Raw genomic sequence first — 12,596 nt, 5'->3', positions numbered from 1 at the left:
GTGCTTGGAGCCGAGAGGGTCAGGGGGAGGAGAGGAAAGGGAGTGGAGCGAGAAGACGACAGGAGGAGATCCACCACAGGGTGACCAATTTAACCGGACCATCCTTGGACAGCTCGGCTACAAATGGTCCTCCACCCTGGCCGCTCCGACCCGCAACCACACCGAATCGGATTGTCTGCTGCGGTCCTGTCGGGGAACAGAAACAGAAGATGATCACGGTGAGTCCGTCTTTCTGACTGTAGCTGCTGCTGCACACTGCAGGCCGACATATATAATATATGTTCCCCTGTCACATAAACGTCTCAAACGCTGTTGCATTGAACCGCAGACGCCTCTGCCACATCTCTGTCAATACACCAGTTCTGCCGGAGTGAATGACATAGCTGGCGACAGTTGCTGTAAGGCCTCCGCTTCACACTGGTGGTGGTGGCAAAGGATACACGGTCAGTACATGTTTTCCAAAGGCGGCCAATAACAACATTTCTGTGTGGGGAAAATGGGATGAGCTGCATCACAGTGCGTTTATGTGTCCTATTACAGCTGACAGTCCTGAGGACTGTTAATAGGCTACATTCAGAGGCTGCATCTGATGCTTACAATGATTCAAATAAGCCGCAGATAATTTCCGACAACATAACTTTAAACTTAAACACCTCCATTTAAAGCCTACTTATCTCTCTACGCACTCATGGGTTTTATAGATAATGGGTATGCAGTATTATCCACTGCTAGTCCTCCATCCACTGACTGATGCTGAGGAATGTGCATCAGCAGAAACATGTTTATATCTGTTTATTTACCCAAGACTCATGCTTGTCAATACACCAGTTCTGCGAGCTGTTGCTTTGCTGCAGGCTGAAGGACATTTGCATTAAAATAAATCGCTCACAGAGGCGTGTTTGTGCCTTAACTTGGACTACCGGACGCAGCGGAATGGTTTTATGGTCCCTGCTATGGTTGTCACATAGGCCATGGTGTTATGTAACAAGAAGCCTACGCTGTTTGAATGCGGGCCCGCACACACGGCCTGCCTGTGCATGGCATTTATACACCGGATCGCAAACATATCATCCGCACATGATCAAAATATGAGCGCAGAAAATGCATAAATGCCCATTCAGCGCGTTGCACACCTTTGATTCCACTAATTGCTTGATCTATTTTCGCATCTGTATCATCTGGATGACAACTGAACCACAGAGAGGACGAGATGCATGCACGGCTTCTGACTTGTCTAACTGGAACAAGCCCACAATGAATGACTTTATGCTCGCTGTTAGTGGCTGTAACGCCAGTGTAGCGGCTGTCCGGTTGAAAATGTCCCCTAGGAATAGTCAGTCACCCCCGCCTTCCCTTCTCCGCTTCCCCGCGTCCCCTCCCCTCTCCTAACGCTAGTGGGGGAAACCGGAGAGTACAGCCAAGCACCATGCAAGCACACACCAAGCGACTGGCAACGCCGCGACGTTTGCAAATGGGTACGAGCTGGTCGACCTTGTGCAGGGGAGTGAGGGACGCAGCCGGGGAGGTGGAGGGGAGGAGGAGGTGGGAGGAGAGGGGAGGTGTGTGTGTGTGGGGGGGCTGGTTCTCCTTGAATCTTGTCGATCCGCTGCCAGGGAGGGGGGATACGGCTTGGACGGATACGTGCCAGAGAAGGCGCATGCAGGCAAGATATAGCGAGGAAATGCTATTTTTGCTTCAGCTACACAGCGTGCCTCTCCGGTGAAAATGCCGGTCGAGGAGGCGGCGGCAGCGGCAGCGGCAGCAGAAGCGGCTGCAGCGGCGGCGGCAGCGTTGCGTTTGCGCGTCTCTCCGCACTGTGTGGAGCTCAGGGCGTCTGGAGGCCTGGTAAGATCAGCTGGTAGCAGTTGCTGAGGCATATGTGGAGGTTTTATAATTCAGTTAGGACGAATGAATGCACAACTATACTATTATTATAGTATGAAGTACAATTCTAGAAAGGCTGTAGGGTTGTTATAGTAATATTGGAGATATAAATATTATAGGATGTGACCAGGTCAGCATAAACCTACAATTGAATATCAAAGAAATGCCTTTCAGCCCCTAGAGATCTCTAGGGGGATAGATGTTTAGATGTTTTCTATCAGGACTAAAACCACCATAGCCTCGTACAGTAAATGAGATGTGCTGATCTGACTTTTTCTCTCTTGGCATGATACCTTGACTCAGGTTGTCTGCTGATACTGATTCTCAGTCCAATTCCAGTCCTCTCTTTTCCCCTACTTTTAAAATCTGTATTCTTCGCTACAAGACAGTGTCTTTCACTGGGATCATTCTCTTGTAGGGTAGCATGAAGGCAGGCGTTTCTGTGGCAGTAAACGCAGTCAGTGGCCCATCTCGGCTGAATAAAAGTAAGTGACAAAAGAAACAGGACTAAACTTTATTTAACATGGATCAGTCACGTTAGGTTGATCCCACTCCACTTAATAAGGGTGGTATCTGCTCGTACATGAACGAATGAATGAAATGGGTCCAGTCCACATAGGCTTACAAGACCCTGCTTACTTTACACATATGATGGAGATAATATATCATATTATATCAGATATAAACTTAACAAATTAAACATACAATGCTCTCATACATGATGATGGTGAACTACCCCTTGTATTTAACCCGTCTACATTATCTGTCATGTCAGGCAGACAGAGATGCTAATGATTATGATAAAGTGGTCCTTCCCTGGTGCTCGCAGTGCATCTTTACATATGCATTTCCTCCAGCAACGACAGGCGGATATAATCACATTTATGTCTGTGAGAGATATATGTTGTATAATGCTAAAGGGGAAGTACTGTTAGCATGATTTTCTAGTAATTTATAAACAACTTTTGCTTCAGTGCTGCAGGGCCCACAATTCCTGTCATGCTGTGTCTCCTGTTACTGTCCTGATATTTGTCTTGACAGTGTCCCGTTGTCCGGTGGCATTTATCTGTATTTATTACTCATTTTTTAATCACTGATTGCGATAATAAACAGAGCTCGAAAGAGTCCTTCTTTATCTTCAGCCCAGCTGGCTCCAAAATGTTGTTGTGTGTTTATACCAGAGGGTGTGTTTTTGCATGGGGGTCAAATTGAGCCAGTTCTGGTTCACCTTAAAAAACCGAGCCATCAAGCTATTTTGGTTCCTATCCTCCCCCACTCTCCCCTCCTCCCCCACAGTATTGGAGGTAGCTTGTTCTTCTGTGAATCTGTCTCAGTTTTCAGACGTGAGACGAAATCTCAAGTGTGTCTGGTTATCCAGGAAATGAGATTCATGTGCATTAGCCAACAATGATGCATTTTATTTCCTCTCAGATTTGGGATGGAGGAGATCTTTGCTAAGAAATTATAAAAGAGCTAAATATGAGTCAGGCCTGTTCATTAATATGAGTAGTAGCATCAACGACGGACTGGACAAGACATCCGCGTTACTGTCATGGTCTGATGTGTCTCACCTGACACCCTCACTGCTTACATTTCAGCCATGACACCATCACAGATCTATTTGTGCTCTGGCTTTTCTTGCTTGTCTCTCTACAGTCTGTATGTGTTTGATTTTTCCTGTAGACACAGCAGAAGCCGTGGAGATAGGCCTGGCAGCAGAGACTGGTCTTCTCATTTACATTGGTCTCAAATCACTGGCACAAACATCTGGAGCTTTGCGAAGCAACTGGTGTGCCTTTTGACCCCATCCAGTCCTGCGGCCCTGCAGCGTGGCCTCTACGAACCCCTCCTCACTTCTTCAAAATTTTGTCCACGGGGATAAATGAGTGAACCGGCTGCAAGGGAAAGGGCTGGGACATGTACCAGAACCCCAACAGGTAAATGAACAACTCCTACAGGTGGATAGAGTAGGAAATTGTCCTCCCACATGGTATCAGAGCTGGAGCTGTTATCTGTCTTTCACCTGTTCCTGTACTGAACATTCCTCCCTCTGCTCACACAGAATGTCCTGGTTCAGTGGTTTCCTAGTCGCCAGAGTGGACGACCGCAAGACTGCGTGGGGGGAGCGCAATGGCAAGAAGTCCAAACGGAAGGGAGGCTCATCTCTCTGCAACCCGCGTTACATGAGCTGTCTGCGGGATCCAGATGCTATGGAGCCCCCGTCTGGAGCCCCCCTCCATCAGCACCACCGCGGAGGGGTGGCGGGGGCCGTGGGAGGCGGGGGAAACTTCGGCGTCCGTTGCGGATGGCAGGAGGACCACTACGGCAAAAGGGGAGGGGCTCCTGGGGAAGGGGTGGGGTTGAAATCGGTCGACTTGGGCTTTGAGGATGGGGAATTGAAAGGGAGGAAAGGGGGATGTAATGGAGGAAGTGGGGACATGGGCGATGAGGGTCCCAACGGCGCAGCAGGGGTGGTGACGGCTGCAGACTGCTGGCTCAGGGTGGTGCGGGTATTCCAGTCGAAAAAATTCCAGTCTCGTAAACTGGAGCGTCTGTACCAGCGTTACTTCTTTAGGCTGAACCAGAGCTCCTTGACCATGCTCATGGGGGTACTTGTGATCGTATGCGGCATCATGCTGACCTTCCACTGTGTCCACGCCGCCCCTCACGTGGCCTATTCGTCAGCCCTGTCGGTGGCGATGGCGCTCTTCATGGCTCTTATGGTAGTGTGCAACCGCAACGGCTTCCACCAGGACTACATGTGGATGGTCAGTTACCTGGTGATCGGAGTCTTGGTGTCGGTACAGGTGTTCGGGGTGCTCATGGTGGCACCCAGAAGCGCTTCAGAAGGCATCTGGTGGTCCGTGTTCTTCATCTACATCATCTACACTCTGCTGCCTGTGAGGATGAGAGCGGCGGTGCTCAGTGGAGCAGTGCTGTCCATCATTCACGTGGTCACCACCTGGCATATTAACCAGGAAGACAAGTTCCTCTGGAAACAGGTAAGAGACGCTCGACATCTGACTGTTTGACTCTCGACTTCTTATAGTTGACCTAAACTGAGGGCAGAATCTATTTTGAAAGTTCTTCATTCATTTTCACTTTTTCTTATGTTATTTCTCAGACAGTTTAAGGTCATTTCATCCTGCATCCTCACAGATGCTCACAGGTTCTAGGTATTGTGTGTCTAACTGAATCCATATTGCAAAAATACACAATAGAAAACAAGTTAGATTCATCTCTCTATCTTGTCCATGAGGTTCAGCCGTTACACATAAAGCAGACACAGAGCAATGTTAGCATTATTATTATCATTTGGAGTCATGTTTCCATACCTCGTTTTAGCTCTGTTTGTGGTCTCCAACAACTCCAGAGAGAAACATCTGGCTCATTAGCTGAAAAAGCCTTTACTGTGTTCACCAGCTAGGTGTTAGCTTTGTCTGTATGCACTTTTGGCGTTGGGACGTACAGTTCAGCATACGGTGGGTTTGTCACAGCTGCCTGCTGTGGCTGGAAATGGGGTCGATCAGAGCTGTGTCACAGAACCAAAACAGTAGACTTGAAGGCAGCAAAACCAAAACAGTGAGCTGAAAGATGCTAAACTTATTGCTGAGAGGAATGTCAGAGTCACTACGAGCGACACCTTTCGCATATATGCAGTCACTTTCTTCCATTGCTGATTCGCTAATATTTAGTAGTGTGGCTTTAAATTCCTACCAGCTAAGAATATCTTATCTGTTCTAAGATATGAACTATGTGTCATTAGACACATTTTTCACATGGTGTAGCTGGTCAACCGTTAAAAAATGGCATCGTGAATGTGAATTTTGAACTCTTAATTGTGCTGTGGTCTCCAAACAAACAGATACAAAATAAAGTTTATTGTATTATTGTTGCATTGGTCCATGGACAGAAATTTGTTCAGAAAGTTAATCAGTAAAGTCTAAAGCAAAAATACCCAACAGCTCTTAGTTTAAGCCTCTCAGTTGTGAGGATTTGCTGACATTTGACATTTAAGTTGGCCTTAAGTTAATTGTAACGGGTATTTTTCACTGTTTTGTTGACCAAATGATTAATTGTGAAAATGACCGAAAGATGAATTGAATCAAAAACAGTTTGTCAGTTGAAGGCCTAAAACAGTTGTTTATTCAAGTTTTGAGGCTACTTTAAGTGGAAAATTTCAAACAAGTAGTTGATAATTAAATACATCAGAAAATTTAAAGTTGTGATATTTATATTTTGTGGTCAGGCCTTTTTATTTTTATTCAAGGATGTAAACACAGACAATGCTGTATACAGCCATTGAAATGATCTGTATTGATAAGTTATTTGACAGAGTTTGACACATTGCTACATTGCTACATGTTTGTGGACGTACAAAATGTCTCCTCTGTCATGATGCTTGTGATGGGCTGGTGTTACACCGTGCAAACTGGCAACAAAGCCGATGGCGCTTATATTTCTCTATGGTGTTTTGTCACCGTGTCGTATCTGCGTATTCACATGTACTTTGGGGCTTATGGGTCTTGCTGTACAGTGTGTTGTTTGTGCGTCATGCCAAGGACCAAGGGGCTCGCTGAAGGTCAGTGGGCTGAATGAACCGGCCCGACTGGACGGCTCTGTGTGTGAGTGTGTGCTGTTGTGTGACAGTGGGAGAATACCATGATATAAAGCAGTATCACTCAGGTCTCTGTGCTCTCACACAAGGGACGCTTTGTACTTTTCTCCAAGGGTGGGGTGATGGGGGTGAGGCCGAGGGGTGGGAGGGGTGCACAGTATGGTGGCTCCTTGCTTTCTGTACTGCCATAGCTGTTTTTCAACTGTTGTGTCCTTGGGGAAAAGTTATGGAAATCATAATGGGAAGACCATTTCAGGAAAACAATAGGGGAATATAAGACTTGATTATGAATCGCTGATTGTTCTTGTAATGTCTCTGCCATGACTATAAGGTATGCATTCAGTAACATATCCTTTCACATGTTGGCCAGAATCTATGTAGAAATTGCAGTTTATGACAGAGTCTGTTCTCAGGAAACAACCACAAAAAAGTCACTTAAACGCAGCTCAATTTGCCGCAATATTGTGATTGTTTACCATAAATAATTACTGAAGCACGGGACTAGATTGGGGATTCGTGGGAACTCAGTAACCACTGTATGCTCTCTAACATCATGCATGATATACCATAGTACAATCCATCACAGGCTCCAGCATTGTTTGCCGTCACTAAGTGAATGAATGTCATGAGATAGCTGCAGCCCGGCAATGCTGTTTATTCCTAAGGTCGTCCATGTACTATGTGACACAGTAAAACATTGTCATCCATCACTGCTTCACGCCTGTGTGTGCAAGTATTTCCTCTTTCTCCAATAACTCATTAACCTCGCTGGGTTTCTGTTGGTGTTAATGGGTGCAGATAATGATACAGTTGTGTACGAGGGATGATGTAAATGCAGATCCTCTTTTCGTTGCCGTCTTCTGTTTGCTGGCACTGCAGATTCAAACGGTGAATTGAAAAGGAATCTGTGTTGGTTTGGGTGATTACTGTTGACTGGGGCAGGAACTAGATTCTGGATGAGCCTCACTTCTCTATCGTGAGATCAAATGTATTGATTTCTAAAAAAGTGAGAGAAGCTGATGAATCTAAATCCACAGAGTAAATGATGTTTGTGCTCTTTGTATATCAGACTGTAGACTCTGTATTGGATTGCTTTGGTAAATTAGCTTTGACCAGCTGTGGGAGTTTTTTTTTAAATGCCCTGCCCCAAAATCTTGTATTTTCTTATTTGTTTATTCATGTGAAGCACATTTCTTTGCTGTGAAGCACCTTTAGCTGCATTTCTTGTACAAAGGGTGCCATACAAATAAAGTTTATCATTACTTTATTATTATTTCAAAGTCGTAGTTCATATACAGTGAGAATATAAATGCCTGGGATATGAGAATCACACAGAAAACTCTCACAAATTCAGCAAATTTGTGGACATCTTGTTCACAGAGTATGAACAGTGCCTGGGTGTGGGTCAGCAGCTCTGTGAAAACCTCAAAACCTGCAAGAGCTGCATTATGGATTTGTTAGAGTCCCGAAAAACCAATCTTACCTCGAGTCATGTCCTACATAACCTAACTACCTAACTATTTTATATCACAATAACAGCAATTTTCTGTGTTTTTTCCTATGCATTTTTTCTGAGCTCTTTTCACTGGTTTGAAGTGAGTTCACTTGGAAAACGGTGACACACGTCACACACAGCAATGCACCACTCGGTTTAGCAACATTTGTGATGACAGTTTAAGTGATAGTTTGCTTTGTTGCCAGGTCACTGTCAATCAAATCTGATCAAACCACACTCAAACAGTCCCAGTGAATTAGATTGAGTCACTCTCTGACTGTTAAACTTTTAATATATTCATCAGGGTGAAAGACCTTCACACGATCCAGCTTTGTGTTTACTGTGCAACATAACATTCAGTTTATATACTGTGTGCTTACTTTCTAATAAAATCTGTACATTTCTATTCAAAAGATGCTTGAAAAATGAGTAATTACCATACTGTATCTATATTAAGTGACATTTTGACAGGCAAGCTGTCACGTTAAAGGTGAAATACTAAATAACATTGTCTTCTATACTTACAGATTATTGTCTAAAACACAGAACAAGAGACATGAATGTCCACAATTAAAGTCTTGACAGAATAACAGGAAATTTATTCCTTTATTACCATGAGCTCTTATTTGAATCACAAAAGAAAGGACATCCACATAAAAAAACTAACAAAAAACACAACAGTCGTAAAAATAGGTTGTTTAATTTAGCACAAAATACCATTAGTGCAGATTTTTGGGCCAAAATATGCAGAATCTGTCAAGTAAGACCAGAGCAGATTTTTGCAGACATCGCGATGGTGTCTGTTTGCTACATGAGAAGTATTTCACGATTGCCTCTTGAAATTTATGGCCCTTAATCCTTTCAAACCTTTCAAAACACATGCAGTCCATCTGGTTGCTTCCAAAGCTGTATTGCTCTTGGCGTTGGTTGGTATGTGTGTTTTTACAGCTGCATACGGTAGAATCTAGTGTCCGTTCCCAGCTTCACTTTGAGCGTCTTATTGTACACACTCACTTCATAAACTGTATATATTGGAGTTTGAGCCGACTTGTTATACATGGGACTGCTTTCACAACAAACAGCAATCTATCGGAGCTTTAACGTGTAAAAGTGATTTGTGACTGTGACATCCTGTTACATGTGAGCTTCACTTCGCTGTTATTGCTCGTGTTTTTTGTGGCGCCATGTCTGTGATCCTCAGACTCCTCAGCTGAAATCAATTAGCCAAGGCGGTACAGTACAAACACATGTGCATGTCCCACCCATCAATACACACACACACACACACACACACACACACACACACACACACACACACACACACACACACACACACACACACACACACACACACACACCATCCCTTGCTTTGTTATGCTTGTCACCATCCCTTCTAGTCTGTATTGAATGTTTGTCAGAACTGCTGTTTGTTTTTCTTTGGGAAGTAACATCCCAAAGCTATTGTCCTGCCTTTATGTGTGGGTGTCTATTTGAGTGTGAATACTGACATGTACAGTCCACGCTTCTGTCCTGGATTAAATCAGAAAAATGCACCAGCAAAGCCCAAGCACATTTTCTGCGTGTCGCTCTGCTGGGCCGTACTGCCGACGCGTTTGTCAAAGACAGTTCTGGATTTTGTCACTGAAACTTGTCATTATTGTACATTCTTCACGCCGGCATTATTTGCTTTATGGTTCCCCGACAATGGCTAGTATTTTTGTGTGGATGTTGTTGACACAAGTGCTGTGAGAGGTCAAAGACTGGTTCCTAAAAATACCCGGCCCTTGGCGTTTCTGCTAACTGTTGCGTCACATGGAACAGTCTTATCAGAGCCTGCGTCAGAGCAACAGGCAGGTCACTCTAACCCCCGTTTCTCTGCATACACATGGGGCTGCGTTTTCACATATCCTGAAACACTACACTGCTGTAAAGGCTGATGCTGTGTACTCACAGATACTACAACGGTTTATTTATCTTTTTCTGTAGTACGTTGATGAAGCATAGAGTAATGCATCTTTGAGCGCAGCAGAGATGGTGGGTTAAGCCCCTAAAAGCCCATTAAACGGCACAGAGGGCAAATCAGGCATTTATGTGGACTCTGGGTCAGAGGACAGTCAATATGTTTCACTGGTCTCCTTGTCAAGCTCCCACTAAGTGTTTAAAGCGTGCTTTTTATTCAGTAGATAAGATAAGGCAACAGAATTTAAACAACAGTGTCGGGCTCATGTCATAAAGCTCTTGGTTTACACACGAGTCCACTCACGTCAAACTTTCCAAATGGCTGTTTACTCAATTTTCAAATTTCCAGGATGTGAGACAGAGAATAAATGAATTTTAATCAGAGCAAATCTCACACCGTATCAACTGTATCAGCTGCTCACAGTTTCACAGCAGCTCCTGGTGCTGCAATAACCTTGTGTGCATCATGCATCAGGATGGAAAGACTTGTATCCCAGTGGAGGAAGTGTCAGCTGGTGATGATCACCTGTGCAGAGCTGCCGCTATAGAATTAGACACCCTGTATAAGGGAAGGAGGAGGGAGCGAGGCGGTGTGATCGGAGGAGAATCCGATATTCTCCCCACGCAGTCCTTCCACAGCCTCCTTGATAAATAATTTGTGTGTTTAACGCAGCAGCAGCATTTTAACGAGGATACCTGTCACATGTACACTTTGCTCACAATCAGGACGGGGTGCTGACTGATGGGATCCCACACCCACACACACACACACACACACACACACACACACACCACAGTGTTACTCAAAGGAGCCACATACTGTAGGTTGCAGGGTATCAGAATTTAAGCTTTGATGCACCTGAATGTGAGATGATCCCTCATTGCGCAATTGTTTCTCTGTGTCAATCCATTTCACTCGTTTGTAACTGCCTGTGTCAATTACATGGATGCAGACACACATAAATACACACACGAACACACATACGCACGCACCCACTTAGACACACATACCACCACCGCCAATCATCTGTGGACCAATAAGGGTGCTGGAAAATCAGTTTAGCATCACTTCTGAGAATGATGGGGAATAAACAGCATTGCTAAGTGTCTCCCTCAGTGCTTGTGTTCAGTTGGTCCAGCGGTTGCCATGGAAACAACTACGACTCAAGCTGCCGAGACCCAGTTCAGCTTGCTGGTGTACAGTTTGGTAACCATTGCTTCAAGTAAAGACCAAAAAGAAAAAAAAAAATCAGGTCAAAATTGATTTCTGATGTTCACTTCTCCTTCTGAGAATCTGAAAGCTCGAGGGTTGGGTGTTGGTGGAGGGGTCCGGGCTTTCTAGACACACTGCTGTTTGGCTGCTCGGATAGATTCGTGCTTTGTTTTCCTCCCCCCTGCTGTCGAAATGAGACAGTCCATAATTAAACATGGCGATGACAGAGAAGAGGTCATATGAGTGGAGGTGGTGGGGAGTCGAGAGGCAGGGATGCACAGGATGTGGTTTGTCAGTTGTCTCGTTCGGGGAGCTTATCTCTGGTCAGCTTGCTATGACTGTGCATGTTTGTAGTCCCAGTAATGTAGAGACAGTGCAGGATGTGTTTCTCGGCCTCAAAGATGCACACTTTAAAAGAAAGCTCGCTGGCTTGAATAATTGACGTTGTATTGTTCTGTTATTTCTATGATTTTCCTTTTCGGACAGATAATTGGTTTTACTGTTAATTACAACTCCTTCACATTCCTCTAATGTTGTCACAACTCCTCTAAGAGGCTTTTTGTTTTATTACAGCAGTTATACTTGAACCTGTTGTCTGTCCACAGCATGTAGAGCCGAGTGTCCTTGCAGGGGTCCCATGCTTTCCAGAAAAACGCGGTAATATTGTGAAAAAAGGTTTTGATTCTCCAAAGCTCCCTACTTGTTTTTGCAGATTTTGTTGTTCTTTAAATAAAAATACTTTTGCAACTCCAATGCCAGAATACTTTTATAGTCACACTCTCTCCACAGTAGTCACACCCGCCTGGTTGCCAGCAGAAATGTGTGTGGTGTGCAGTTTTTCAGTGTTAGGACCCCCAGCATGTCTCTGTCCATGTTTACAAAAGCATGACTGAGGAAGAAGTTTGAACATGGTCGGTGTGATCTGGAGAACTGGCCTTACAAGTCACAACCCAGCTGTACATTACGTATTTAATGTGTGTGTTTGTGTTTCAGTGCACAGCTTCTAAAATGCTCAAAGACAAAAAAAATAACAAATAGAATTATTAATAGAAATCTGTCTGTCAGTCATACTTTTATGTTGATGGATAAAAAAAAAAAGTAGTTTCTTCACTTAACCCAAAAACAAATACCAGTGGTGACAGGGGAGAAGAGTGTTTTAGCTAAATAAAAAAAACAAAAACAAAAAACATGTTTGTTGCAATAAAATATGTGACTGGCTTTCTGAATAAATTACACTTTGGGGAGCAGAAACAATTGTACCATTTCCTGAAGAACATAGATGTGATTTATCTTATGCATCACACATTTGTTTAGAGTCATATTTTTTACTTAAATAAACAAATTGTCCTACTTGTACACTACTTCTCCACAGATTGCAAGATTGCAGCTGCTAATGTATTCTACAGTAAACTATATCTATTAAAGGA

General features: G+C 44.1%; 1 protein-coding gene across 1 annotated transcript in view; it reads left to right on the top strand.

Moving 5' to 3' along the window:
- Positions 1 to 12,596, top strand: part of adcy6a (adenylate cyclase 6a) — a 35,770-nt gene continuing 23,174 nt past the window's right edge. The window contains exons 1-3 of the mRNA XM_070967980.1: positions 1 to 218; positions 3,568 to 3,821; positions 3,947 to 4,886. Coding sequence (XP_070824081.1) covers positions 3,802 to 3,821; positions 3,947 to 4,886 — 960 coding nt within the window. The 5' untranslated portion in view covers positions 1 to 218; positions 3,568 to 3,801. The remainder of the gene's footprint in view (positions 219 to 3,567; positions 3,822 to 3,946; positions 4,887 to 12,596) is intronic.

The sequence above is a fragment of the Chaetodon trifascialis genome, chromosome 8 (genome assembly GCF_039877785.1).
Source record: "Chaetodon trifascialis isolate fChaTrf1 chromosome 8, fChaTrf1.hap1, whole genome shotgun sequence".
NCBI lineage: Eukaryota > Metazoa > Chordata > Actinopteri > Chaetodontiformes > Chaetodontidae > Chaetodon > Chaetodon trifascialis.
Note: the sequence above shows the minus strand (reverse complement) of the source record. Positions and strands in the feature narration are given on the sequence as shown.